Source organism: Centroberyx affinis, unplaced genomic scaffold, assembly GCF_046629955.1.
Source record: "Centroberyx affinis isolate AG114_WGS23_722 - 3 ecotype Tasmania unplaced genomic scaffold, CSIRO-AGI_Caff_v1 ptg002675l_1, whole genome shotgun sequence".
Lineage (NCBI taxonomy): Eukaryota > Metazoa > Chordata > Actinopteri > Beryciformes > Berycidae > Centroberyx > Centroberyx affinis.
This window is the reverse complement of record NW_027280859.1, coordinates 398,749-425,590: the sequence shown is the minus strand read 5'-3', so window position 1 is coordinate 425,590 and position 26,842 is coordinate 398,749. Positions and strand designations below refer to the sequence as shown.

The following is a 26,842-nucleotide window of genomic DNA, read 5'->3' as shown; positions in this document are numbered from 1 at the left end:
ACCATCTACCAGTGATGGGGAAAGAACAGAAGGAGCAGACGGATATAAATGCCTTTTTTTTCCACATTGTAAATGCTTCATACACATGGCATATACTATACAACACACAAGACCTCAGTGGTTTCGTCGTCTCTTGACAGCGAGAGGACAGGAAAGATAAAACGAAATGACCGTCGGACTCTTCTCGTTCCGTTCCAGACTTACATTCCAAAAAGTCATTTGAAAATGATTTGTTTCGCGTGGTTCCCAGATGTAGAAACACTTCCTAGCTACATAGAAAGTTGTGTCGCACTGTCCTGTCATTCACACACACACACACACACACACACACGGCAGGGTGTTTTTCAGGAGGGGCAGCGTGTTAGTAGAAGAAGTCATGTACTGTAGACAGTTGTGTGTGTGTGTGTGTGTGTGTGTGTGTGTGTACGCGTTAAAGCATGCATGTCTTGAGGGTGTTGAGTTGAGTTTGTGGTTTGTATGCCTGTATTTAAATTGTCCGTGTGTAAATGCATGTGTGATTGCATGCATGTGTGTGTGTGTGTGTGTTGAGGAGGGGGGGGGTCAATATGGCTGAGACAGGCTGTTGGTATAAAGAAAGCAACCCCCCCCACCCCACCCCTCCATCCCCACCACCGCAATCACCACACACACACACACACAGACACTGAATCACACACTCTGTATCAAGCAGTAGGCACGCCTCCACACACACACACACACACACACACAGAGTCAGCGGTCGGTGTGTCTCTGAGGTCATCAGCTGGCGTGCAGGTTGGCGATGACGCCGTCCTGAGGCAGGTCTTTGACGGGCAGGTCGCCCGTGTCTCCTGCCCCGTGGTCGGTGCTCTCGCAGCTGCTCTGAGGCGACTCCGGAGGCGGCTGGTACATGATGCTGGCTAGCAGGAAGAAGATTGTCCCCAAAACCTGACAGACGGGACGAGAGAGGAGCGGTGGCTATAGGAGGGAAACCTGATAGTCCAGGCTGGTAGTCCACAAGTCCAGAAACAGGCCAAATTGTTTGATGCCCTGAGCATTTTCTGAATTGGAGCCATCGGAAAAATGGCACGGCCAAGGAATACAATAGTGCTAAGAAAAACATCATGAACTGTTCAGATCATCATGAATTGGCAAATTCAATTCAATGATGCTGATTGCACTAGCACAGCTGCATTCCTTGGCCATCAAAACATAGGCGTAGACATTTTTTTTCTTTCAATCCTATAATCGTCAGTTCAGCAGATATGGAGGGAAATCCATTGGCTGGCAATGGCAGAAAGAAAAATGGCCATTGTAAACTATCAGTGTCACTTTTTGTGATAGTCCAACTCTGAAAAAGTTCAGTTCAGGGCATTGAACTGTACATGTATGACATTTCTGGTGCTTTTTTGCAAATCTGAACAATTTGTGTACATTTAACTTGGACAGGAAGAATATTCATTGAGATGGTATAACATATAGGAACAAAATCCAGGTCCAGTTGCAACAGAATCCCTTCACCGAAAGATATTTCATGGCATATGTTAAGTATCTATCTTATCTATCTTAACAAGTCATTTAATCTAGTCTTAAAATCTTATTTTTCTCAAAACAAATTAAAATATCTGCCAATGGGGTGAAACAAGTTCACTTGTTTCTAATGCAAATCAACTTGTTTTAAGAATTTGTTTGCAGTGTTGCATGTGATGTGAGCTACTAAAGCGTGTGAGTATTACCTTATATATGATGCCAGCTACTAGTGTGTACTGGCTCATGGCTGAGTTCTGATAGAGGTAGCAGGAGCCCTGCTCACCGCACTGATCCTGCCACAGTAAGCAGGAGATGTCAATCACAGAGCCAAACGCTATGGGCCCTGGGATACCACCTGCAGGGGAACAACAGCACAGATTGGACAGGGTCATGGCATCATTTCGGTCAGATTTACTTTGGTTGTAACTCTGAGACTAAAACTGAAACTAAAACTTCAAATACTTCAAAGTAACTGAGGAAAGAAAATAGTAGGCCTACCAAGTGTGCGCACCACAATCCACTGGATGCCGAGTCCAAAGGATCTCTGGCTGTCTGGCACACACCTACAGGGAGCAGCAGTGACACCACCGATCAGATGCACAGACACACTGGATCTCAAACCTTATTACAACAATCTAACAGACTATTCTCTCAGCTCCTGGGGACTTGTTTTTTTGACTATTACTCAGCTTCACAGTCTGCCCTGACGGTGCTATAATGAAGCCCTCTGTCTCTAGCTGTCACAGCCCCCCTGCCATCTCCTATGATCACTATATGGCTCAGGACTATAAAAAGCAAATAAGGTGATGATGACTTCATTTCTGGTAAATGATGCACCCCTCTTTTAGAGCAGGAAATGAGGATCCCAGAGTTCACTTGACATTTTCATCATTTCGCCATTGTAACCTTTTACAATGGTGAAATGATGAAAATGGCACAAGCAAAAATTACCCCAAAAATGATGACTGATGACTTGATTAAGTGGCTGGCAGCGTACAGTAGATCAGTTAGACTCAGTAAGACGTTACTTTTACTAGCAATATTAATGTAAAATTTTCCCAATAATGAGTACTGGGATTATGACTTTTACTGGGAAATGACAATTTTAGTACTAACACTACAGTTAGTCATTTCTTTAGTTATCACACCCTCTAAAAATGGAAGAAATCTTTACTTTCTCTGAGTGGAAGTATTCCCACTACTTTAAATTGTATTGAGCAAAAGGATGACAAGAACATTTGGTTTCTCTGATCATTCACAGGTAAGGCAACTGAGTTATCCAGTTATTATCCAGTTAATTTTTGAAGCATAATGAAACAAGCAGTGTAAAGAATCACTGCTCCCAGGGACGACTAACATGTAATAAAATGAGTAACAAGTAGTGACTAATGTACTTTTTTTAAGTAACAAGCTCAACAATGGCAGCTACAACCAGAATCTACCAGCTTTTGGCTTTCAGACTTCATATTTTCACTGTCCCCACCCACCTGAGTGTGGCGGTGAGCGCAGGGATGCTGCAGAGGAAGGTGAAGGAGATGATGACGAAGAGGAAGGAGAGGAAGGCCGGCATGTGGTGGCAGGAGCTGCCGCACTTCCCCGCCACCGCCGAGCCCTCCTCACCCGAGGACACATTGCCCACCACACAGCTACATCCAGAGTACACCTAAAAATACACAGAGAGAGAACTGTGCATGTGAGCTCAGTGCACGTGGATAGCTAATCACACACACACACACACACACACACACACACACACACACACACACTGAACACATCCAGAAATCAATAGAATACACTTTCCAATACATAAACCAAACAAATATACTGCACATTTCCATGATGAGCACAGATCCGCATGCAAACACTGTTACACTGACTGTGCTGTACTGTATTTACTTGGTCATCAGTCGTATCAAGTATGCTAATGAGGTCATTAATTGAGCTAATGAATCCATTAATTAGCAAATATTTTTATGTCAACATACTTGTCTTCACATAACACAGGGGTGGTATTAATATGAACCCCGTGTCTTAAAGCATTAAGGAGTTATAGTTAGTAGTAGAAAATATAGTAGTAGAATTTTTTCCCCCCTCATTAATATGCAAATTTATGCAGCAAGGTGCTCCAAAATCTAATCAGATCATATAATCTATAGGGAATACCTGTGGTGTAAGTATGAAGTTTCTATCATGTATTGTTCTTGAGTTATTGTTAAGAATGTGTCCTGCCTCCAATAAACCATGGTGGCAGGACAGAAAAAATATTTCCAAAATGTTGTATATCCATTTTGGGGAAAAAAACAAAATCATTACCTGGAGTTGTTCATGCAATATCTCTAAAATATAGAAGACCCAGTCCATAAAAGTGTTATCATTTTGTCACCCCAGGACTTTTAAAGTCACCTACTGCCTTTTAAAAAGTAGGTGAGTGAGTGTTTTAATTTTGTGTTATTCATAATTTTGTAAGAGTAGGTGCCACTTGTTTCAAATGGTGGATATCTCAACTGTTTCAAGTCCTGTACCTGTCGGCCTGTGGAGCGCTCGGTGTGGTTGATGGAGCTGCAGCCGGCGTGGCAGGGGGAGTAATACATCACACCGTCCGCCCCACACACCGGGTTGTACAACTCTCTCACACAGCTGCAGCCTGCGTTACAGCCCACTATCAGGTTCTCCTCCAACGAGGAGCTGGAGGTACGAGGAGAGGGAGAGAAGGGAAGGAGGGAGGAAGGAATGGAAGAGGGGAGGGAGGCATAGAAGAGGAGAGAAGAGAGAGAGAGAGAAGCTCAAACATAAAGAATACAATAGTGGGGTGAGGAAGAAGGAGAAACAATGATGAATCTGTAATTGAAGTGGTTTAAAGGTTATTATCCAGCATGAAATGCAGGCTCATTATTTCTCTCGCACTAATCTGTGGTAATGAATATTATCCTCATATGTTATCATTATCCAGGTCATGATGGGGGTGATATTGTAGGACGCTAGGGAACTGGGTTGGTGATTTTATAGATTTTTCCTTAGTGAGAAGCTTGGATGATGATGATATAATATCTCATAAGGACACCGCAGAGTGCTAGAGTGGGTTTTTAAGGTCTGTAAGAAGGAGCGGTCTCATTACTGTACGCGGTTCCCTCTCTGTCTTGAGCTCACAGGTGTTCCTTCCCATTTACTGCCGTTCAGAGAGCTAATACCAGCGGCTGGTTGTGTACACAAGGCAAACTATCAGCTACCCTAATGACAGTCTGGGAAATGTTGGAGGAAATAAACAGAGGAATGTGCGAGGATGGATATGCACAGCGAGGCCAGCGGTACAAACAGTGCCCAGCAGCAGATGTCAGTGTACGTAACTGTACTGTATGAATGTGAAAAGGATATTGCTGAAAAAGTGCATGCGTGCACAAACCGTCCATGAATAAATAAATCTTGAAAAGAAAAAATGAAACCCCCCTGTTTCCTTTCTGCCCCAGTGGCCTAACTGAGCCTGTAGGCACACACCCTGCACTAAACTAATCATTAATGTCTGCTGGTTCCCTATTGACCACTAATGGCTGCCTGCTTTTTCTCCTGCTAGAAAATCAATACTATTCTAAACAACTATAGTGGATTTAAATGTTTCTTTGCGGACAAAATGGCATTTTCTCGTAATGAGTAAAAAACTGTTTCTTGATTATAAAGGAACTAACATAGCGGAACATGCTGATACAATAACCTGCTAGTATTCAGGATCATATAGGATGCACAACAGTACACACCTGTTCCTGAGGCGCTGGTTGCTGGACTGGTCTCTGTTGCTGGCGTACCGGTCCAGTTGCTGGTTCTGCATCAGACTGGACTGGTATGGCGCTGTGACCCCGGCCATGGGCACGTTGGGGCAGTGGATGAGGAAGATGAAGATGGCCAGCAGGCTGACCATCGCGCACAGCATGCAGAAGCGGATGATGCCTCGACAGCGCAGGTTCAGACGCTTCACGATGTAGCCGCCCAGGAAGGTGCCGCCGCCGCCTGCCGGCACCACCATGTAGCCTAGGGGGTGGGGGAGGGGGAGCATGGCGTAAAGGTTTGATGGCCTAAACAGCACCAATCCCACTTTAAGGCCCTTAAAGTGTCTCTGGGCCCTTAAATCCACCCTAAAATACTTAAACAGTTACTATTTTCACATAGATGACAGGACATCTTGTTTGGTCACTTAGAGATATTTCCAGTGCAGCTGCAATGGCATTTTCATAGCAGAAACATTTTCTACTATCTAAAACATCAACCGTAACAGTCAGGTTTTGGCATTTTGGCTTCTTTCTAAAATCACTATTTTGCACCAAAGTCCAACAATCATACAGGGAGAAATCCATTGTGGAAGAGGTTAGGGTTTGACTGATATGGGCTTTTAAAGGCCGATAATGATACCGATATCTTTGGATATCTTTGGATACAAAAACAAAAAAATGTGTCTTTTAGAAGAAGTTACTCTGACCACAAGGTCCTTTTTACAGCTTGAATGTCACATTTCTTTTTACTTCCCCTTCCTCTTGAACTCTGGGTGAAAAATGACATATCTGAACAAAAAAAGAGAACCACCTGTCTCTCCCTTTCTCTCTCAAAAATGGGAAAAAAGCAGAATACCAGCTTACATAAAGTATGTTAACTGGCAGTGTTCGTGCATTAAATGATTTACTTGATCAGGCTATAAAATGCACCGAGAGATATGCATCAGGGGCTGCAGGCTGTCCTGTTCTCTGGAGGTTGTTGAAATCACTAACTGGAGTAGATGAGGCAGGTTGAGGGAAAGAAAGTCTGAATCATGTGAGGAAAAAAGATTTGCACTGAGCTTTGCATTTGAATGTGTATTGGTGGGTTTTTAGGTTTTTACTGGTCACTCACCAAACCATGTGGCAGCCTCTGATGCACTGAGGCTGAACTGTGACTCCAGGAACTTGGGACCGAAGGTGGACATGCCAGCGATCAGGGTGGCCTCTGTCGCCCCAGCCAGGCAGAGGAACAGGAAGGTGGGGTTCTTTAGGAGGAGCAGCACAGATCTGGAGAGAGAGAGAGAGAGGGAGAGAGAGAGAGAGAGAGAGAGAGAGAAAGAGAGGTTATCAACATATATTGTTATCAATGTTCTGCTTCCAAAGACTGGTTGACACAGAGCAGCACTTCCTATTGCATTGTAGTAACTATGAAGAAATAAGAGAAACCTATCTTCCTAATTTTAAAAAAAAGTAGCAGTTGTGAAAACCTTTCTGCAAATGAAAAAAATTGAAATATGAGAGAGAGAGTATTTATTTTACTATTAGAATTGATTTTATTTAGTAATGTACTCACTGTTTACTCTTTTGTTAGATCGAGTGTATCTTTTTTTAGTTCATTGTCCTTAGATGCTTTGGCAATATTGTTCTAATGACATTCATGCCAATAAAGCATGTTGAATTGAATTGAGAGAGAGAGAGTGACAGAGACAGAGAGAGAGAAAGAACAGAGCGACAACAGAGAAAGATGGAGAGTTGACACTGGAAATAAAAGCAAGAGGATCAGAGGAGAGCAGAGAGTGTATGGCCATAATTTAATGATCTTTAGCTTCCTTTTTAATTAAAGCAGGCCACTGTAATCTCAACCCCTGGGAGATGTTCCTAATACACTACAGATCAACACTGCACTAGATCCAAAGTTATATAGTCATGTTACATAATGTGATGTGATTACTGCCTTACTCCCTCTTGGTAATCCTCCATTGCCATGGAGATGGCTGTCAACTGTGTTTACTGGGCTCATAGTAAACACACAGTTGTAAACACTGATAGGCCTGTCACTCAACTGTGAAACACTGCAGTCATAAAATAGTTAAGTACAGTTTGTCTGTGAACGTGAGATCTATCATCTTTTATGTGCAGTCCTGTTGATGTAAGGAATTGTGGTTACGAAGGCATCAGAATTAAACAGTGTGTGCGTGTGTGTGTGTGTGTGTGCGTGTGTGTGTGTGTGTGTCCCTCACCTGGGCATGTCCTTGACTGATTTGCCAAACTGAGGGTCTGAGGCTGTGGTGTGGCTGCCATCTTTGAGCTGGTGGGCCTCTGACACACGCATGGCCACATACTTCTGAGAGCCTGCAAAGTGAGATGTGATGTGACCTAATGTTAGGTTAAAGTGGTCGTCTGTGAAATGCTATTTTTTTTTAATTATTATAATTTTGGCCACATCTTCGGTGCTCAGCGCTCATTGCTGTGGTGTTTCTGCACTGCTCTTCCCAGAGATCACCTGTGACGTCTTTTTCCTTGGATTTTCTGTTGATGCAGTTTGAGTTTCTGCAGGTGGCGCTCTGGTCTCTGTCTGTTCAGCCATGGTGGCTATCGCTGCTCATGCTAACTACCCAGTTCTTCTTCTAGTGGTTGCGTGTCGACCCCAAAAGAGTTAATTCCTCAACTCCAACAAGCTGGAGAGTTTGACTTGGCTATCAGCCACTGACTCTGGGCGTCGAAACCTAACAGAGCTGACTGATTTGGTTACTTGAAAAGGGAGCAGGCATTGCGTGTGTAATTTAGTGCTTATTCACAGGTCTGCTGGAGAAATGATCTGTGTATACTATCGCTCCCTCACTATCGGTGTCTCAATTTCTTGATTACAGCAATTCCCACAATTCCTATCGATTGCAGAAAGGGAGTCTTGCACCACTATCTTCTTCTATTTCTAAAAAAAAAAACATTCCTGTGCACCAGATGATTTTTCCCAAGAAAGGTGTGTACGTGTGTGTGTGTGTGTGTGAGTGGTGGACAGCGGTACCTGGTAGTTGTCGTGGGTAGCCCAGGATGGGGAGAGCGATGAGCAAGGCCGCTGCCCCTCCTGCCAGGAAGCCGACCCACCAGGCCCCGACCCACAGAGGGTTCTCTGGAGTTAGCTCTGTCCTGTGAACACACACACACACACACACACACACACACACACAGGTATGAGTTGCTGAACATGAATGACTCATGAGTACCAGTCCACTCCATCTCTGTGGTATGAGTAATTGTATTGTATTGTATTCTACTGCTCTACTATATTGGATATTATTGCATTCTATTCTACTTTGTTCTATTGTATTTTACTCAGTTCTGTCCCACCCTATTCTATTCTACTCTGTTATATTCTGTTCTACTCTACTCTGTTCTGATCTATTATATTTCACTCTGTTCTATTCTATTGTATTGTTTTATTCTAATCTGTTGTATTGTATTCTATACTCTACTCAACTCAACTCTATTCTATTCTATTCTACTGCACCATCCGCAGCAGACTCACGTCAGGTGGATCTCAGTGTAAATGTTGAGGAAGTGTCCTCCCAGCAGGTAGCCTGCGGCTGGACCCACAATGGCTGCTGTGTAGAAAATCCCTGGGGAGAGAGAGAGCACAGACACAGACAGAGAGGCGTGTCAGTACAGTGACCGTCTACTTCCCGTTTCCTACTTACCTCTTCCTGTCCTCAGGTTAAAAGGCTTCCATTGTTCTTCACTGCTTCCACAAAGTCGATGTTTCAATGAGAAAAAAAGGAGCTTGGACTGAGAGATTGAGTGTGTGTGTGTGTGTGTGTGTGTGTGTGTTTGGTGGGTGAGAGCACGTTCATTGGGTTGCACTGTAAGGTGAATGAGTTGGAAGCCGTATGATTATCTGTGCTGCTTTTTGAAATGGGGAAAAGCAGTGCTGAATGGCAAAGATGGGAGCTGAAAGGGACCCTGAGAGGGTCAAACTTACAGGGCAGACAGGGAAATAGGCATTGATCTCGGTTGATGGCTGCACTACAATGAGGATCAGAGATGGCAGGATGGCTGTGAGTGTGTGTGTTCATGTGTGTGCTCTTATTTCTACCTGATTGACCTGGTCTTTCATCTAACATCAAATTCTCAGTAAAAGAAGCGACAGCAGTTCTGTGACTGTATTGTGGGTGGTTGCTGTCACTAGGTTGTGTCATTAGGTAGAATCATTAGGTAGAATAACAGGTGCTTCATTTGATCCTGGAAGGAAATTTAATTGGAGGAAATCACAGCAGCAGTACACACTTGAGCTTCTGCTACCCAATACACTATGTAACAAAACACTAATTAAGCTAAGAAAAAATAAATAAATAAAATTGCTATATTTGGCCCCCTGTATAATCGCTCAACCTAATAGACACAACTTCACCAAAGAGCTTTTTCTCTGAAGACTCTAAGATGGCTCTTTGTTGATTGCAATGGTTAAGTCAGTGACAAAAAACACCATTGTGGTAACAGTGCCAGTATGCGGTCAATGTGTCGACTCATTGACTCACACTTCGGGACAGACATTGTAGCAGTGTGAGTAAGCATTCACCTACTCACACCGGAGTGCACATACACACTGATGCAACCACACAAGCGATCACATGCTTACCCAACGCAAAGATCTGAATCATTTATTTAAGCCTGCATCAGTGGAAGACATACATCAATTATAAAGATGCAGCTGGGAATTTATCCAAGATCTGCAATTTGCATACATACTGTATTCTCATATTCTCCTTTGCAATCATAGCCAGCACATACAAAACAATTAGCATTCGGAGATAGAAAAAGCAGTGCCTCCGTCACACTGCCCAGCTGCCAAATCTTGCCAGGTGCTTGGCTCTCCTCCCAGACCCATCATATCAAGGCCTTCACCTTTAACTTGTGTACACACACAGCCTAGACTACAGAATCTTAAAACCAGCAGCTGGTGCCCGGGGCCTTGCTATGACCTAAACCGGTTGTTGGTGCATCAACAGTATGGTGAGAAAGGTACAAAGTGAAGTAATACTGACTCAATCTCGTTGGTCATGGGTCAATGAGGCAATGTGGCCAGGACTCTTTGAAGAACAAGCGCGAATTCGCTATAACTGCGCCCACATACGCGCATGCATACACGCGTGGGGACATTTTTGTGGACCAACCAACCAACCAACGAACCTCACAGCTAAAAATTGTGTTCTGGGAGCAATGCCACTGTTCTGGGAGCAATGTGGTCGATGTGTCAACTCAGTCTCAGGCTCACAATTTGTGACAGACAAAAAAAACCCCACACAAATGAGTTGGCTATTACAGTGATAATGATAATAGTAAAGTCATTATTTCATTAAGTCTTTTATAAAGGGCAAAAGCCAATAGAGATATGCTGTACTGTGTATGACTCACCTATATAAACAGGCGCATAGCTGGACTTGACGTTCTCATCCAAGTATGTGACCCCTAGTGTGTAGAGAGGCGTAGCACCCACACCGTGCAGAAACTGGCCCAGCATGAACACGAAACGATAGCTGGACAGTCCTCCGCCCTCCTTGTCTTGGCACGGACTGGTACGGTTGGCAGAGCACATTCCTGTGCGCTCGAGCAGACTGACCTGGTAAGGGGGTGTGGTGAAGTGAGGCAAGGCGAACACCAGAGATCCCAGCGCCATGATCAGCACCCCCCAGCCCAGCCAGCGGGGCTTGTGCCCCGTCCCGCCGAAGTAGCTGACGAACGCCAGGCAGACGCAGGCGGCGATGTCGTAGGAGCTGGCGATGAGGCCGGCCTGGTAGCTGCGCAGGTCGAAGCGCCTCTCGATGGAGGTGACCACCGTGTTTATGAAGCCGTTGATGATCATGCCCTGGAGGAACGAGGCCACGCAGAGGAAGAACAGCACCCAGCGAGGGGTGTTGAACACCTGGATGGCTTTGGGCGTCAGGGCCCCCCAGCCGCACAGCTGATCTGAGTCTGCGGAGATCAACTTTAACCCCATGGGACTCTCTGCGTGGGCCGTCTTTTCCACCCCATACAGCTGCCCCGGGAGCGAGGAGGCCCCGGTGAAAATGCGGGGCCGGATAGGGCCGTCGACCCCGGGGCTGCCAGGGCTTCTGGGGCCCGAGCCTACGGGGCTGCCTGGCTGAGAGTCCACGGGGCTGGGGGTGTCCAGAGAGGGACCCAGGCTGAGAGGGCAGTCCTGGAGGTCCAGGAGCTCCTGCTTGGAGCTGAAGGAGGCGTCGGCATTAAGCAAGACTGGCATCGCCCCTCTGAGGGGCGCTGTGAGGGGGAAGGGAGGGTCCTGTGACAAAGGAGGGTGAAGGTGGGAGGAGTTTGGACTGAGGGAATAATGGAGTGATATTTTTGAACCAGAATGTAAGGAATTTAACAAAGTCAGTTGAGGCTTATCTTCAATACAAGCTTGGTCTGGTCAGAGATGTTGTGTATTTGCTGGGCTAGTCTCCTATCTAATGCCAGATTGAACTGTTGACTCCATGTATCCACAGTGCTGAACAATGTCTGCTAAGGCTCTTCAGGTGGTCCTCTCTACCTCTCTATAAAAGAGGTGGGAATGTTTGCTTCATACTGATGTTGTTGCTGAGTAACGGCATCCTATGGAGAGAAGAGGGACAGAGAGAGATGAAATGAATAAAGGGTGAACTAATCACTTCAAAACAGGAAAATGGCAAAAGCAACGCACGAGCCTGAGAAATGCATCAAAGCTTTCAATAGTTATATAAATGAAACAGGAATATACAACAGAAATATAAACACATTATTCAGTGCCACGGCTGAAAAAAAAGTAGAATGCTCGAAACAAAGAATTGTCCTCTTGGCCTACTCCTCTATTTCAATGTCTGCAAAAACAGTGTGATTTCTGTCACTGGTGCGGACCAGTACATCCCAACCTTGTGGCCTGCCATTGTCCTGGCTGCTGCCCATGATGGTTCCTTGCCAAGGCTCAGAGTATTAAAAAGGCACACGGAACCGGAGCAGAGCCCAGAAAGGACAAGCTAAAAACTGGGATGCAACTGTCATTTACCCTCGTTGCTGCGTATGTGGCTGCCAGGACACTTCATACACACAGGCACACACACACATACACACAGACAGCACAGGGTATTAAATCAGTCCCATCATCCCCCGTTTACAGAACCATAGTGACGCTGAGAGAAGATGAGCTGTGGACAGGTTCAGCCTCTTGCTGGAGCTATTCTCATGGTAGCATCATGCTGTTCTAATTACCAACACAATTTAAAATTAAATCATCCTCAGGAGTCCACACATACACACACACACAGACACACACACACACACATTTCCACCTACCTCAAATCACACACGCTGGTAATGAACCATAAAAAGCTCTCAATGCTCCAACAAGCACGGGGACAGATCACAGCTTTCATTAACACTACCATAAAAACAGTGCAGATCAAGCCGTTGTATAACAGATTTTCCATTTGACTCGTTAGTGCAACTTAAAACATATCCACATTACTACTGCAATGAAATAATCCACTAGCACCACTTTAAAGAATACACATCTAGCACATTATATGTTCCTTACTTTGACTCATGAGTGTAGCTTAAAGCATGATCACTACTTCAGATGACACTCTTTTATATAGTTAAATGTGTGATCTAATGCTTACGTTAATGTATGATATGATACAAATATAGTAGATGACGTTTTATTGTGTGGTGACACAAACTACACTAACTGTGCTAACTAACCTCCGATGTCCTGGCAGATTGTGTTCTGCTGACAGTTGAGCAGTTTGGACATCGGCTCCGTTAAAACAATGGTACAGTATGTTACTGCCATCTGCTTACATTATTTAAATCGACGCAGATACAGAAGCTGACTAGATAAACTCTGAATCATCCTGAACTTGTAAATATGTCCGCTAAGCTGATGATGATATGATGTGTGGTCTGTGTGCATATGTGTGTATGTGTGTAAGAGAGAGAGAGAAGGACTGTGTGTGTAAAGGTTTGCCTCTGTCCTCACATAACCTTATCTAACAATGTGAACTCTCTCAAGGTTGAAACAGAAACAACATAAACAGCTACCCACATAATTAGTGGGCTACCAGTTAGAAACTTATTAACAGTCAGTAAATAACCTTGGACAAACATAAGTTAATGAGCCCCAACACTGATGAAAATAAAGTTTTCCTTGGCCCATTTCCTAATAAAAAGAATGACCTCATAACTACTGTGGACCTCTCTCATATCAGCTAGCTGATAAACACAGCTCAAGCTGAAGCACAGCACCTTAGCATGTTGTAATGTAAGTGCTTTCCTGGCTGGAGTAGAGACATTATTCCATTTTCAAAGAGAATTTCATTGCTGAACTCTATGACGGCTTTGGAAGATTCTTACATCTGCACGTAACTGCAACCACAACCTACATCCAGCCCTAAAGACAATATTTAAAACCACCGCCGACAAAGTCTTCAAACAAGACAGTTCTAGTCTATTGTGCTACACACTTCTCTCTACAGTACATAAGACAGTTTTCTCTGCTCTACGGTATACGAGAATAGAATTTATTTTGACTAAATAAGTCCAGTAAATAAATATACAATAGCATTAAGGCTGTGGCAATAAAGGGGAATACATCGTCCCTATTATTGTGAAAAAAAAGAAGCCCTACACATGATAAATCATATTATAAATATACTCTACCCTACCTCCATTCCCCCTCATGAGGATCAACAGGTCGGCTGACATGCTACAGAGACCGTCCAGGGTGAGAGAGAGACGACAAGAGAGACGAAAAGAGGAGACGGCGATAGAGGAAGTGGGAGAGAGAGGGTGAGATAAAGACGGAGAGGCAGAGAGAGGTATCCATGCCAGGTCCTAAGCCCGTCTCTCAAAGCTTCTTATAGTCTCGCGCTGAGGCAGCACATCGGCACATTCACACGCCCCGTCAGTGGGGTCCTGGAGGCAGCCTGGAGGGAAGGGACTGCCCCCAGCCCGGATAATCCACCTGGAGGAGACCGCATTGTACCTCTGCTCCCTCCCACTGAAGGCAAACTGTGCTGAACACACACACACACACACACACACAAACACATACGTTCATAAATACATGCATTCATTGGCACGCGTATGTGCACAGTGCCTATACACAAACATGTGGCCCAACATGGACAATGAGGTACATTGTTGTCGTTTTTTTCATAGATTGTTGATCTTTGTATTACAATAGTATATTTCATAACAGCGCTCACATTTGTTTGTTTGAATAATAATTGATAATTTAATCAAAAAAAGTGTATTTTGATCACGTTTTTATGGACTAAAATGAGTCTCCTGTAAATTTAAACAAGCCTGGGTTCACTTACACCCTCATTTTCCCACACACACACACACACACACACACACACAGCAGTTTGAAGATAACAAAAAAGGACACACCTATTTCTCTGTTTCCTCCCTATCTCTTGATCACTATGTTAATCCCACAGTGACTCTCAGGTGTTCCTGACAGTCTCCGGGCTCTGAGAGCCTCTTCAGAAGCTGCGTCACACAATGCGGCCTTTACAGCCATCCATTAAAGACATGAGTCACTGCTGTCAGTCTTAGTGCACAGCAAAGGTGGAGCGGTTTCTCGGTGCAGTGTGAGAAACAGGCTGCTATACCTCTGTCCATAGCCAATGCCTATGGCGAACAAAGATACATGGTCACATACAATATGTATCGAAATGATCATTAAGGGTCTGCGCACGCACAAACACACACACAAACATTCTGCCTCAAATCCCACACACGCAGGTGATCAAACAGAAAAGCAAACTGCCCCAGCAAGCACAGAAGCAAATCCCAGCTCTCAGTAACGCCATAGCCAGCACTGTGTGTACATTTTTCATTTAGTTTTTAGTTTTAGTTTCGCTGAAACTAAAACATAGCCTGTAAAGCTGGTAGTTGCAAGCTACCCCCCTCATTATGCCGCATGAACGTCACTGAGTGGAGTACAGAATACTAGAAACGCCTGACAAGCAAAGCTGTCCCAAGCAGTGTTCGCTGGACAGCACAAAATGAATTGTGCTAGCCATCCACAGTGTTGTCTGCTGTTGTCTGCTCAGCTGATCGCTCATGATAAGTGGGGATAATAAGGTTTGGGAGGGAAGCCAGAGCATAAAATCCAATTAAAATCTAATTAAATCTAATTGACAGGTTGATGGATGGCCAAGTGAAGCTAGGCCTCGTTCCCCTCAGTCTGTCCTCGCTGGTCTGAGGCGCGGGGGTGGGGGTGGGGGGTGTTCAATATGGTGTTAGAAAGTTAGAGGAATGTATGAGCTGAGGGGATGGGAGTAGGTTGTTTAGGGCAGCAGGATGTGAGAGGTCAGGGTGAGAGTGGATCATGATCAGGTGATGATGAGAGAGCCGGGGGTGAGAGAGTGCTGAGAGTTGAACCGGGGCACCCTGTTTAACAATGCGCCACGGTGGGGTGATGCTGTCCCGGGCTACTGTTTGTTTGTCTGTCCCCCGGCCGCTTAGAAGGCAGAACTGGCAAAAGTTCTCACTGGAGCTTTTTTTGTTTCATTCCTATCAAATCCTCTATCGCGCCTTTTCATTTCTGTTTTCATAGTGAGATCAGAGTGAGGAGTTGTGATATTAATACGCAAAGTCTTCTGCCCCTACCTTCCGGCTCCTTATTCTTCACAGCAGAAACCTGTTTGCTTTGGCCCGGGGAGTCTTTCCTCCTCTTTGGTAAACAAAGGCTTTTGAAGTATCAAGAGGGAGGCTCTCACGTGGCTGTTGCACATCTAAGAAACAGAACACAGACTCAAATTAAGTCTCAAACCGAATCTTATTGGGAAACGGCAGTGTCAGCACGCACTGCCTTTACATGTTGCTATGTTTAACTGCAATCGTTGTCTTTACTGGAAAGGAAACAGCAATGCTGAAGCAATATTTTGCAACATTTCCCTCCAGTAAACCACAGTACAGGACAAACGATGAGTGGAACTGTGATGCATTGAGTTTACTGTGACAACAAGCAACTCTGTTTGAACTGTTTGAAGCACTGATGTAATGTATTTCCTGGAACCAGTTCTTTGAACCTCACATTAGCAAAGCATACTTGCCTAAATTCAGCTTGTCTGTTTGGAACTTGTTGATCCCATGCATGCTGGGAGGCTGAGGTAACATACATTTGGCCGCTACTTACAGGAGAGGAAATAATCTTATTCCCTGATGCCAACCTGAGAGCTTTTAGAGTCATTCTGTACACATCAGAGACAAGAGTTTCATTCATCTCTATTTGGGCTTGTAAATATGGCTTTGTGACTCATGCTGTCTTTCTTTGGACAGTTCCGTTTTCTTTGGCTATCTGTTTCCACATCAAAACTGAGGAGAGAGATCTTTTAACATTTTGAGAAGATGACACAATACCAATTACAGTGAGTGTAGGGTCTATTACAGCCTGTGGGGCCACCTAGGAGTTGCTCTTGAGGAAAATGGTAACATGACATCAATGAAGACTAGATGAAAGAAAGAAACTGCATTTTAGTTAAAGCAGTAATCCTCAAGATCTTTTTTTTTTTTTGTATTTTGGCGACATCTTTAGTCTTTAGCGGTCATTGCTGCCGTTCCTGCACTGCACTTTCTGAGATCACTTGGAAATTAAATGGTGTCACCAGTACTTTTCCCCTGTATTTTCTGTTAATTGACTTCCTGTAGGTGCGGCTCTTTTCTTTGGAAACTAGATTCACTATCAAAATTCTGGTGAAGCAAGGAAAAACAGTGACAGAAGGACGAGCAGACAGACAGACTGGTCCTCAATGGGTGGGCGTCAGACCGCTACTGTATGCTGCATCTCTCAGGCAGTGAAGCGGTTGACCTCGCTCGAACAAGAAAGATGGCTGAGACCCCCAAAGTTCGGCTGTGTATCTGTCTGCCTCCTGCTGTTTATGTCTTGCAGTCAATCTGTCTGAAGGCTGTATAATTACTTCCCTGTGATATATTCTCTCCTACTGTAAACTGCATGTAATATCGACAGTTTTTCCATTTGTTCATATTTAACAAGGGGGCAGTGGAGAAGTAATTTGTTGTTTTCCTTCAATTTTACCTGAATTCCACAGTTTTACACCATCTCCATCTACAGTATATGTGAACTGGAAATTCACTGTAAATATACAATATTGCACTGCCTATCTCCATGACTGCATAGCGTCTCTGGGTTAGCCGACAGTGCTGTGTCAAACACGCAACATCTCCATTGCATTTCCACAGTCTACCCTGCGCTTCCCTCCCAAATCTCTCATACACTCAAATGCACATCTGCTCTTTTCACGGTAGTGGCTCTATCTTGCCCCTAACTGCCCCTAGGCTCGATACAGGCCACGCTTACAATGCGGCTCATGGGCTTGGTTCATCTGTTTTAGGGCTTTGGTTCCTGGTGCCGTATTTTCTCTGGACCGATGCCTGTTGGGCCAAAGAGGAGGGTCAATTTTGACTTGTGGTTCTGAGATTATGCCTCTGGGGGGACCGAATGTCCCCAGACAAAAATGCCTTGATCAAGTCACACAACGTTTTTGTTTTATGCTGCCATACAGTACAATTCTTATACTCGTTATATCCATTTCGGATGGTGCACAGTCCCACTTAATTGCTGATAAACACCTTTGACTGCAAAGTTAATAGACACATGGTAGAGAAAAAGATCTATCTAGGCAAATATACAAAGTGGATAGATGGAAGAGACTGTATGCCCTGAGCTAACTGGCTCAGTGATCAGGAAACAACAAGTGATAAAATTATAAAGAGTGGAGAAACCGATTAAGAGTGCTTTACAGCTAGAGCCCTGTACAGTGCTACTCTCCACCTAGCAGCTATTTCTGCCCAATCTTTTGCTTTATTAGGGCATGTAAAGGCCTTCCTTCATTACGAGTCAGGCTCTCTCCAACCACAAGGTAATAAAACTCATGATGACTTATTACACAGAGTCAAACTGAGAGTATCAAAGCTATGCTGTGACACAAAGACTTCACATTAGAGTACATGCCATTATATACAGTATTGTACATACCACTTTGGCCTTGTTTTACTTATTCCGGAAATATTTGTGATTTCCTTCCACAGTGTCTCCTTAATGTATTCAAAACTAGTTTTTCGTCTAGTCTCTATTTTCGTCCAGCATATGAGTCAATTTCTATCATATGATCATGTGTCAAATATATTGGCGGTGCCTTCATGACCTCAGAAAAAAATCCCTAGAATTTTCTGCACAAAGTTTCCACAACAGTGTAACCTAGCGATTGGCTACTGTGTTGATATAAAAACACTAGTCTTTTTTGTGCATCCTGGTTAGATTCTGAGTTTTGTCTCAGCCGGTGTTATGACCCTAAAGCTGCTAGTAATGCTTTAAGGAACCTAGATTGGATTCTGGGCTACAGGCAACTCAGGTCAAACAGGTACAGGATGTCTATAACATTCAACATGCAGCAGATACTGCATCTCAACAACAAAGCTAACCGCTTGTAATTACCACCCCATTGATCTGATCTATTTGTTTATGACTAAAAGCCTAGTGAGCTTTGTAAGTTGAACATACAATGTTTTCAGCAGTATCAAAACTTTAACTTCAACAACTTGACAAAGCAGGTGAAAATCGCCATATTTGAGTTCTATGAAATTAATCTAATCAAATTTTATAAAATCAATAGCATACAGTATGCTCTTGTCCCCACACAGAAGTTCCTCTAGGAAATGGCACAACACAAGAGGTTGTCCCTCCCACTCCATCTCATGTTGCATTGTGTGTTAACTGAAATAGGTTGATGATAACATCAAACAATTTGTGATTTTGTTGACCCCATTTGGGATGCCCTCAAAGTCCTCCAATACATCAATACACATATGGAAACTACTGCAATAGACTGCCAATAAACTAGAAGCCCAGGCGAGCTCCTATTAGTGCAACCTACCTCCACTCCCCCAATAGCAGGCCAGTTTCAGTCACGCCTCCCAGTACAGTAGTGGCCCATCTTACAGTGGGCAGGGTAATCCGGCCCTCCAGGGCCCCACTGTCACTATGGGGAATTAATGGGATGGGACAAAGCAGGCACTGACCCAATAATGGTCTTCTGCTTGGCTGCAGCTCAGAGAGCAAACATCAACTAACCCCATAGGCAGACAGGACTGCTCATTTACCCCTCACGTATATGGAAGTGCAGCATCTCCACTGTCTGCTGTACTGTTCATTCCCTCTCTTTCTATCCCCCCCTTTTTCTCTCTCATGCACTCACACAAGCTGAGGGGGAAGGAACAACAGAGAGGGGGGGTACAGATGCTCTGGTGGAACAAATACTCCTACTAGTGCAGTAAGCTAAGACACACCGAATATGGGTTGTTGGGTATGCAAATAAAGAATGGGTATGCAAATTTTGCAAGTATGACTACTTTTCCAGGATGTTACACTTCTGTATTTGAAAATATTCATCATGAGAATGCTAATGCAATGACAACGCCTATCACAACCTTTCAAAGAAAAAGGAACATGATGATAGGGATTTTGGTCAATGCCAGGGCCATTAGTGTACTAGAGATGATGGCGGAAGGGGCATGGGAGGGACCAATGATAAGATCAATAGCTAGTTTAAACCGATCACAATGAACAACAGTGCACAGTGTCTGGCAATGAAGTGAGACGAGACTGGACGTAGCATGTAGTCACTGACACTGTGATGAGAGTTACAGGCTGACGTTACATGTAGACCAGCAAGACCACTTCACTTTGTGTCTCTTCTCTCAATCAAAAGTCATTACCTGTATGCGTTTCACACATTTGGATGTAGTGGAGTAGGTAGGCTTGCTAGCCGCATGTTGTAAACTAACAGAGATGGGTCATATAATTCAGGAAATCCTGACACTGCCGTAACAATCTCGTCCATCTTGCATCTTCTGTCTGGTGCGCAACAATGGTTAGTCTGCTGTATGCTACCTGAGGAGCTTGATGTGGTGAAGGAAATGGATGTTATACAGCACTTGAAAAGAACTCTTAAGAAACAGGCTCTCTTTGGCATTACTTGCATAAAGGCCAACTTCCTTCAAACACTGTTGTGTAATGTGGCATATGTACTGTGTTGGATAACCTTTTGACATTTTGCATGCATCTACCTTCACTACCAGTGGCAGACACAGACACAAGCATCACCCCCTGCTCTACATCTTGCAGACATGCCAGCGCTCGTTGTCTTGCTGCCTCCTGTTGGCTTGCAGGTGAAACCAACTGGAAAAAATGACCTAGAGAGCCAGCCAATTGGAGGCTTAGATTCCAGACATGCTAGCATAGTAGAATAAGTGTCTTAAGGCGAGATGGTCAAGAGGAGGCCTGAGAACTAGAAAGCTGCTGGCAGAGCTCAGAGCCTTAAGCTGCACTTAGCCTCAGCAACCCTCTGCCTTTCAAGGAAAGATGGAGGGGAAGATGCAGGAGTTAGACATGGTAGCTAAAAAGATAATCAGAGGAATGATGAATGCTAGGATGTGACCAGGAACACAAAACATCAGTTACATGGAAGAAGAGGGAAGGAGTTGTCCTTGAAAACTTGAACACCTCAAGAAAACCTTGAATGAATATGAAGTAGGGCTGGGCGATATGGACCAAAAATCATATCTCTGTATTTTTAGGCTGAATGACGATACACGATATATATCTCTGTATTTTCTAAGAAGTGGGCTAAATGTTCAGTTGTAAGTAGGGCTGGGCGATATGGACAAAATCAAATATCACAATATTTTTGACCAAATACCTCAATATCGATATTGTGACAATATTGTAGGGATGACTTGGTGCTTTCACAAAATATTTACACAATGAGATTTTTGATAAATAATCATCAGTAATGTGGATATAATGACTAAGTGGGTAAAGGCAGATAATAGAACAGCTAGAACAGTCTGGTAAGTTCAGAAAATGACATCACTTTACTGTAATGCAGCCTTTAAAACCAGGAAAAGACAACACTTATGCCATATCACAATATTACGATATCCAAAATCTAAGACGATATCTAGTCTCATATCACGATATCGATATAATATTGATATATTGCCCAGCCCTAATATGAAGTGGGGGGACATGAAGAAATACACCTAGAAACCCTGAGCTCAGAAGGTCATGGTTCTTCTGGTTAAGTGTAGGCTGAGGCTCAAAGGGAGGAGAGATGACCACTGTGCCCTATAAATCACTCACTTTACAGGAACTCGCAGTCCCTTGCAGATCATTTCACACAAAGATGACAGTGTTTTGTCTGATAGTCTGCTAGATGAGCTCAGGTCAAATGCCTTTGTGGAAACAATCTCAACCAGACTGTGATAATAGGTTTGTCAAATCATTTCAGCACCTCAGAAGGAAGCTGGTGAAATGGCTTTGAACACAACTGGCTGTACTGCAATAGGCAGAGATAGTTGTCTTGGTAAGATACCCTACTCAAACAATACCAAGAAGAGGCTAGTATGGAAACTCATGATAGGTGCCATGGGGTACCAGATGAAGACCTTCGGGTTTAAAAGTTGTATGACTCAAGTAACACTTGGGAAGACTGAATAACATGGTGTATGCAGCATTGTTGAGTCCTTCCTCCAGATCTGGTCTGATATGGCCCCATCTGTTTGTGTGAAGTGGGTCAGATGATCTCTTCACATTAAACTGCATTAGTTCTGCAATATGCTTATCATCACAGCGACAGAATAACAACTATGATAATGGCAAAAGAGATCCATCTCAAATCATTGTGCTGTCACTAAAATGGTTCAGTATTTGGTAAATGTTGTGAAAGTCTTTTCCTATTACACATGCACATGCAGGACCATGATTGAGTTCAATTTCATATAATACACCTTTGTTCACAGACAATCAAGATCATTGATGAGAAAATCAGTGTACAGCTTGTAGAAGCCGGTTGTAAGGTGTAGAATAATGAAGAGGAGGTTGAAACTTTGATGAAGAAAACTGATAGACTGAGTCGGTCTCTCGCTCTTTGACACAGGAAATGCTGAGTCACTGCTCTGACAACCCACACACAGAGATGCACTCTGGCTTTATGCATGAAAACACATGTGGATGCAAACTAGGCTAGCATGCACATCCGCATAGCAGTGTTGCATATAGACACAGACAAAGCCATTTGCGATATGAGCCTGCATAAACATATGCAAATACTGTAAGTGTACTGTGTCTTAGTTTTACGACACAAAATGAAAACGAAGAGTGTGAAACAGAAGTAAAGATGAATAATGGTCTCATAGAAAAGTCTTTCACCTTAACCTTATGAGTGAACATTGTGTAGCCGCTGGTTGTCACGTGCAAGAAGTAGAGCAGCATTGAAACTTCCTGTTTCAAACTGACTAGGCTTGTTCTGTTTGTGGCCCCATCAGTCAAGATTTAGATTCAATAACCTACAGGTTACACATCGTCAAGCACGTCATCAGACTCGTTCACTCTCTTTCACATTCACACACAATCTTAGCAACCCACTCTCCACACACTCACACTTACAGACAGCAGCCAGATGATAAGTAGTCATTAGTGTGGTGTGGCGTGGTACCCTTTATCACCACTACTGTGTGCCAACTGGACCTCACCCAGGTAATATCCGTTTGCTAGGCCAGAAATGAAGAACAGGTGGAAGGAATGGGACAGTGCCTTTGTCCCCAAATCAGAACCAGGCTGCCAGTGTGACTCTTGCGGACTGGGTTTTCCAAAAGCATCTTTATGCCAACAACATGTTAGACCTATGCCTCTTCAGTTGTACATCCCGCCATAATGATTGACTAATGCAGTGGATTTATACCCATAAACTGCGCTGTTAGAGCTTTGCTGTAAAAAATGGGTAGAAAGGGGTAGAACATACTATTATAACAAGTAAAGATGTCATCCCCCATGAATGATGCAGGCTCCCCTTGGGCCAATCAGGAACAAGATGCATCACCCCTCCATGTTCCATCAAAATCGGACCGGTGGTGTAGCAGTTCTGGCCTTTCAAAGTTTACAATTTTGACCTGTAATTATAGTGTCCCCATCAGGCCAGAGTAATTTGTAAGGAAAGCTGGATGTATGTAGCAAGTGCCATATTAATCGGATTCACAGTGCAGGAGCGAGGGCTTTTCAAACCTTAATTACAGCGCCCTCATCAGGCCAATCAGTGTAATGTTTTTTTGTAAACATGAGAACACAGCGCCAAAATGCATCAGTTTCGCCAAAATCGGACCGGTGGTGTTACATTTGAGTTTAAAATGTTCTCTTCTGCCTCCCCCTCCCTTTAATCGTGTGCAGGACAAGTGTCACCTTACTTAACTGAAACTGTTAACTGTTTTTAACTGCAGTAGTTTTATGGGAGTGCATTAATGGTCTGCTTATGAACTTGCATTCATACTGTGCCAAAATAAAAATGTATGACCTTGGGAATCTTGTTATTGTCGTTTTCTCCACAGTCATATGGAGTCACTGCAGTGCTCAGCAGCAGTTACCTGTTTTCAAAGATGGTTGCAAAGATGAAATTAAATGATGCAATTACATGTTCACTTCTTGGAGTGTCCTGCTTGCTCACTGGGCTAAGCAGCATACCACCTACTTCTGAAGGTGTGTGTTTAAATTCTCGCGCATCATTCCCTTCACCTTCCGTCTTTCCACTGACACTACTCTATATTATCTGATAAAAGAATAATGTCATAAAAGGAAATGCATGATACTCTGAGCACTTGTTTAGCGATGTGCCAGCGTAAGCAGAGCCCAGTACATTCACTCGCTGTTCTTAAAAAAAGATGTAGTGTCTGCAGAGTGATTAACTCTGTTTCAACTGGCAGGGTGTTCTTGATGGATAAAAGAAAGCAAACAATGAACAGTAATAACACACACACACACACACACAGCTTGCTGTAACTGCAGTAAACCTTAACTGTCACAGTCGTTATGAGTCCTCTAGTGTGTCTGTTCACTGTTCACTTGATGGGAACCTCTTATAAATTATGTAAAAGGGACAAGAGATCAACACTCACTGGGAATCACACAAGTCCCAAGGTGACAAAACCGGCAGAATGGTAAAGTGTCCTCCTCATTCTAATACACTAGCCACACACGCTGTTGTATTACAATGCAAATTCATGGAAACAGTAACACTACACGACATTACAAGGTGCCTGCCAGTTAGAAAGAAACAAACATATCACATCCTTTCTCCCATGAGGGAAATAAAATGGGATAACGTGCCTCCCTTCTCTCTCTAAATTAGGCAATTCCAAACTGCTCATCTCCAGTATGTAGCCTGTTTTAGAAGATTTAAGAAACAAGGTATAATTCTGTTTGACAACTAAGAAAAAGAGCCATAGGAACCGTATAATGCATTTTAGAAAGATACTATACAAATATCACAGCAATATCATACTACACGTCTTTTTAGGAGTATTATTTTGATATTACAGTGCTTTTTATTTAGGGTAACTGTAGTAGTTAGCTAAATGTTTTAACTGGCTAAACCCAACTAAGGCAATGTTAACATTTCAAAGGTCAGGTGTAAATATAATGCAGCTACTTCTGGTCAAATTTATACTAGACAAAATATAAGAATAAATCCTATAGAAACACTATTGGGGATTTTAAAAAAAATACCATAACGTGCATAAGGTCACTTTAAACTCACTATAGAGTACCACAGACACACTATAAGTCCTCTATCATGTCACTATTCTAGTGCTGTTCTCTCTAGTCTATTCAACTAATTTTAAACACAGAAAGACCGCCTTTCAACGGTCAAAACCGTGGGAAACCCCCGATGAGCATTCAGTGGCGCTCCATATCACATTCACCGAACCACAGAGGAAACTGATGCATGTTGGAGCTCCCAGCTGGGCCTCAGGTGTGGGTCTGTAACCTTAACGGCGCACAATCACCATGCATGGGAGTGTGTCTTACGCATGGCTTTGTTACATTACCTGCGGAAACAAAGGGTGCAATATAGTGGGCTACATGCATGGGGATCACACTCCAAGTCTTGATAGTGGTTGTGTAGGCCTACAGAGCACAGGGGTTCTCAAACGGTTTCAGGATATAGATCCCAAATAGACAAATTAGTCCACAGACCCCCATTTGATAAGATTTTGGTCCCGCGACCCCATTTAGGGAGATTTTTGTTGATTCAGTATTGAATTGCATGACTGTATACAGTGTAGATACTAGTGGTGAGACCAACACCTATGATTAGTAGTCATTCCAATGCATCCTCTCATAAGGGATCATTTCATGTGAATTATTGTTAAATTCAACTATTCCTGATTTTGCAGGGGAACCCCTTCCCATGGAAACCCCTCAAGGACCGCTGGGGATCCCCGGACCCCGCCACTGGTGTAGAGCGAGAAATGATGTAGTATTGTAAATGATCGTTGATTAAAACATGGTTTTAGGAGAATAATTACACACGTTTTAACAAATCAAAGACACGTGGCAGGGGCGCTGTATCATTGAGAATATCATCCCTCCTTGGCAGAGGCACACCCTTATGATGGGTAAATTATGGTCAGTTATGGGCAAATACCTCCTGCTTGGCAACGAAACAATAATTCAAAAATATAACTGCATTGAACGGACAGGTCGTATAGGCTAAATAAATAATAATTGTGAAATTGAAATATTGTCGCAAATATTGTCTCATACTAGACACTGCTGGCTCCATCGGCGCTGTATCCTAAAATGTTCAGGCTGTGAAATAGCGCTGTAGCCTATAATGACAAAATGCCATTGTATGGTAGCACACGCCCCGCGGATAACAGAAAGCTTTGCTGTGTCTCCGCGTTTGTATGTGAAGGATTAATACAACCAGATGCTGATGCTGGACAACCAGCCTTTTGTTCATTTATCAACTGGGATCAAGACAGCTGTAAACGATGAACAGGGCAGTCACGGTCTCTGTGATCATATTGTCATATTCATCGGTATAGATGAGGTAGAAAGCAGAACACATGTATTTTATGCAATTCTTTCGGTTTTAAACATGTGGATGCACGGATATCCACGCTGCTGATGCTGAGCAGCAGCACCGAGGAGTGTACGCTATCCTTCAAAATCACCACTATTACTGTGACAGATAAACAGGCTTACCTTAAGATACACGTTCATAGGTCCCGGTATGTACGTCTAACATACTGTTCTGTCATCCATGTCGTCTCTCTAGCGAAAGAAGGTATTAAGGAAGGCATAAATAAATAAGTCAACGCTGCTGGTTAGCCGTCCCTCTTATGGGACCGCGAACGGTTGTAACCGGTAGCTAAGCGCTGTATGGGGGGTGATTAATGCCAGTGGGAGAAGCATGTTGTTGGGGAAACTAAGCTACTAGCCTCAGAAAGGGTAAAGTAAAAAAAAAAAAAAGACCTTAGATAATTACAGGAATAGCCATTTTGAAAAAATATATAGCAATTTAGTTTGAAAATTCAGCAGATATGGAAATAGAAATTGAACAGTTATTTAAGTAGGCTAGCTCTAGTAATTTGGATATGAAATAAGCTACCCATAACAACTGTATCCGGTGAGTAAAAAATAAAATTAGTAAATTAAATTAAAGCAAATTAAATAGAGAGAAAAAGTGCCACCG

General features: G+C 43.5%; 1 protein-coding gene across 2 annotated transcripts; it reads right to left on the bottom strand.

Moving 5' to 3' along the window:
* Positions 1 to 667: 667 nt before the first annotated feature.
* slco4a1 (solute carrier organic anion transporter family, member 4A1) lies at positions 668 to 26,483 on the bottom strand. 2 transcript variants are annotated; one of them, XM_071535184.1, is made up of 12 exons: positions 26,353 to 26,483; positions 10,659 to 11,855; positions 8,776 to 8,866; positions 8,275 to 8,396; positions 7,490 to 7,601; positions 6,382 to 6,536; positions 5,259 to 5,529; positions 4,032 to 4,194; positions 2,997 to 3,172; positions 2,008 to 2,072; positions 1,716 to 1,864; positions 668 to 927 (listed from the first exon to the last, which is right to left on the bottom strand). In XM_071535184.1, exons 2-12 carry the CDS (start codon positions 11,503 to 11,505, stop codon positions 760 to 762), a joined length of 2,319 nt encoding a protein of 772 aa, XP_071391285.1. In that variant the 5' UTR covers positions 11,506 to 11,855; positions 26,353 to 26,483; the 3' UTR covers positions 668 to 759. The 2 variants fall into 2 exon arrangements, with proteins under 2 accessions (XP_071391285.1, XP_071391284.1); XM_071535183.1 differs by lacking the exon at positions 26,353 to 26,483 and adding an exon at positions 13,943 to 14,057.
* Between the last annotated feature and the right edge of the window lie 359 nt (positions 26,484 to 26,842).

Coding starts and splice junctions, on each gene's coding strand:
- slco4a1 (XM_071535184.1), bottom strand. CDS start 11,505: ATGCCAGTCTTGCTTAATGCCGACGCCTCCTTCAGCTCCAAGCAGGAG. Junction 8,397..8,775: donor TACACTGAGATCCACCTGAC/GTGAGTCTGCTG, acceptor GTGTGTTCACAG/GACAGAGCTAACTCCAGAGA. Junction 7,602..8,274: donor CTACCCACGACAACTACCAG/GTACCGCTGTCC, acceptor CTCACTTTGCAG/GCTCTCAGAAGTATGTGGCC.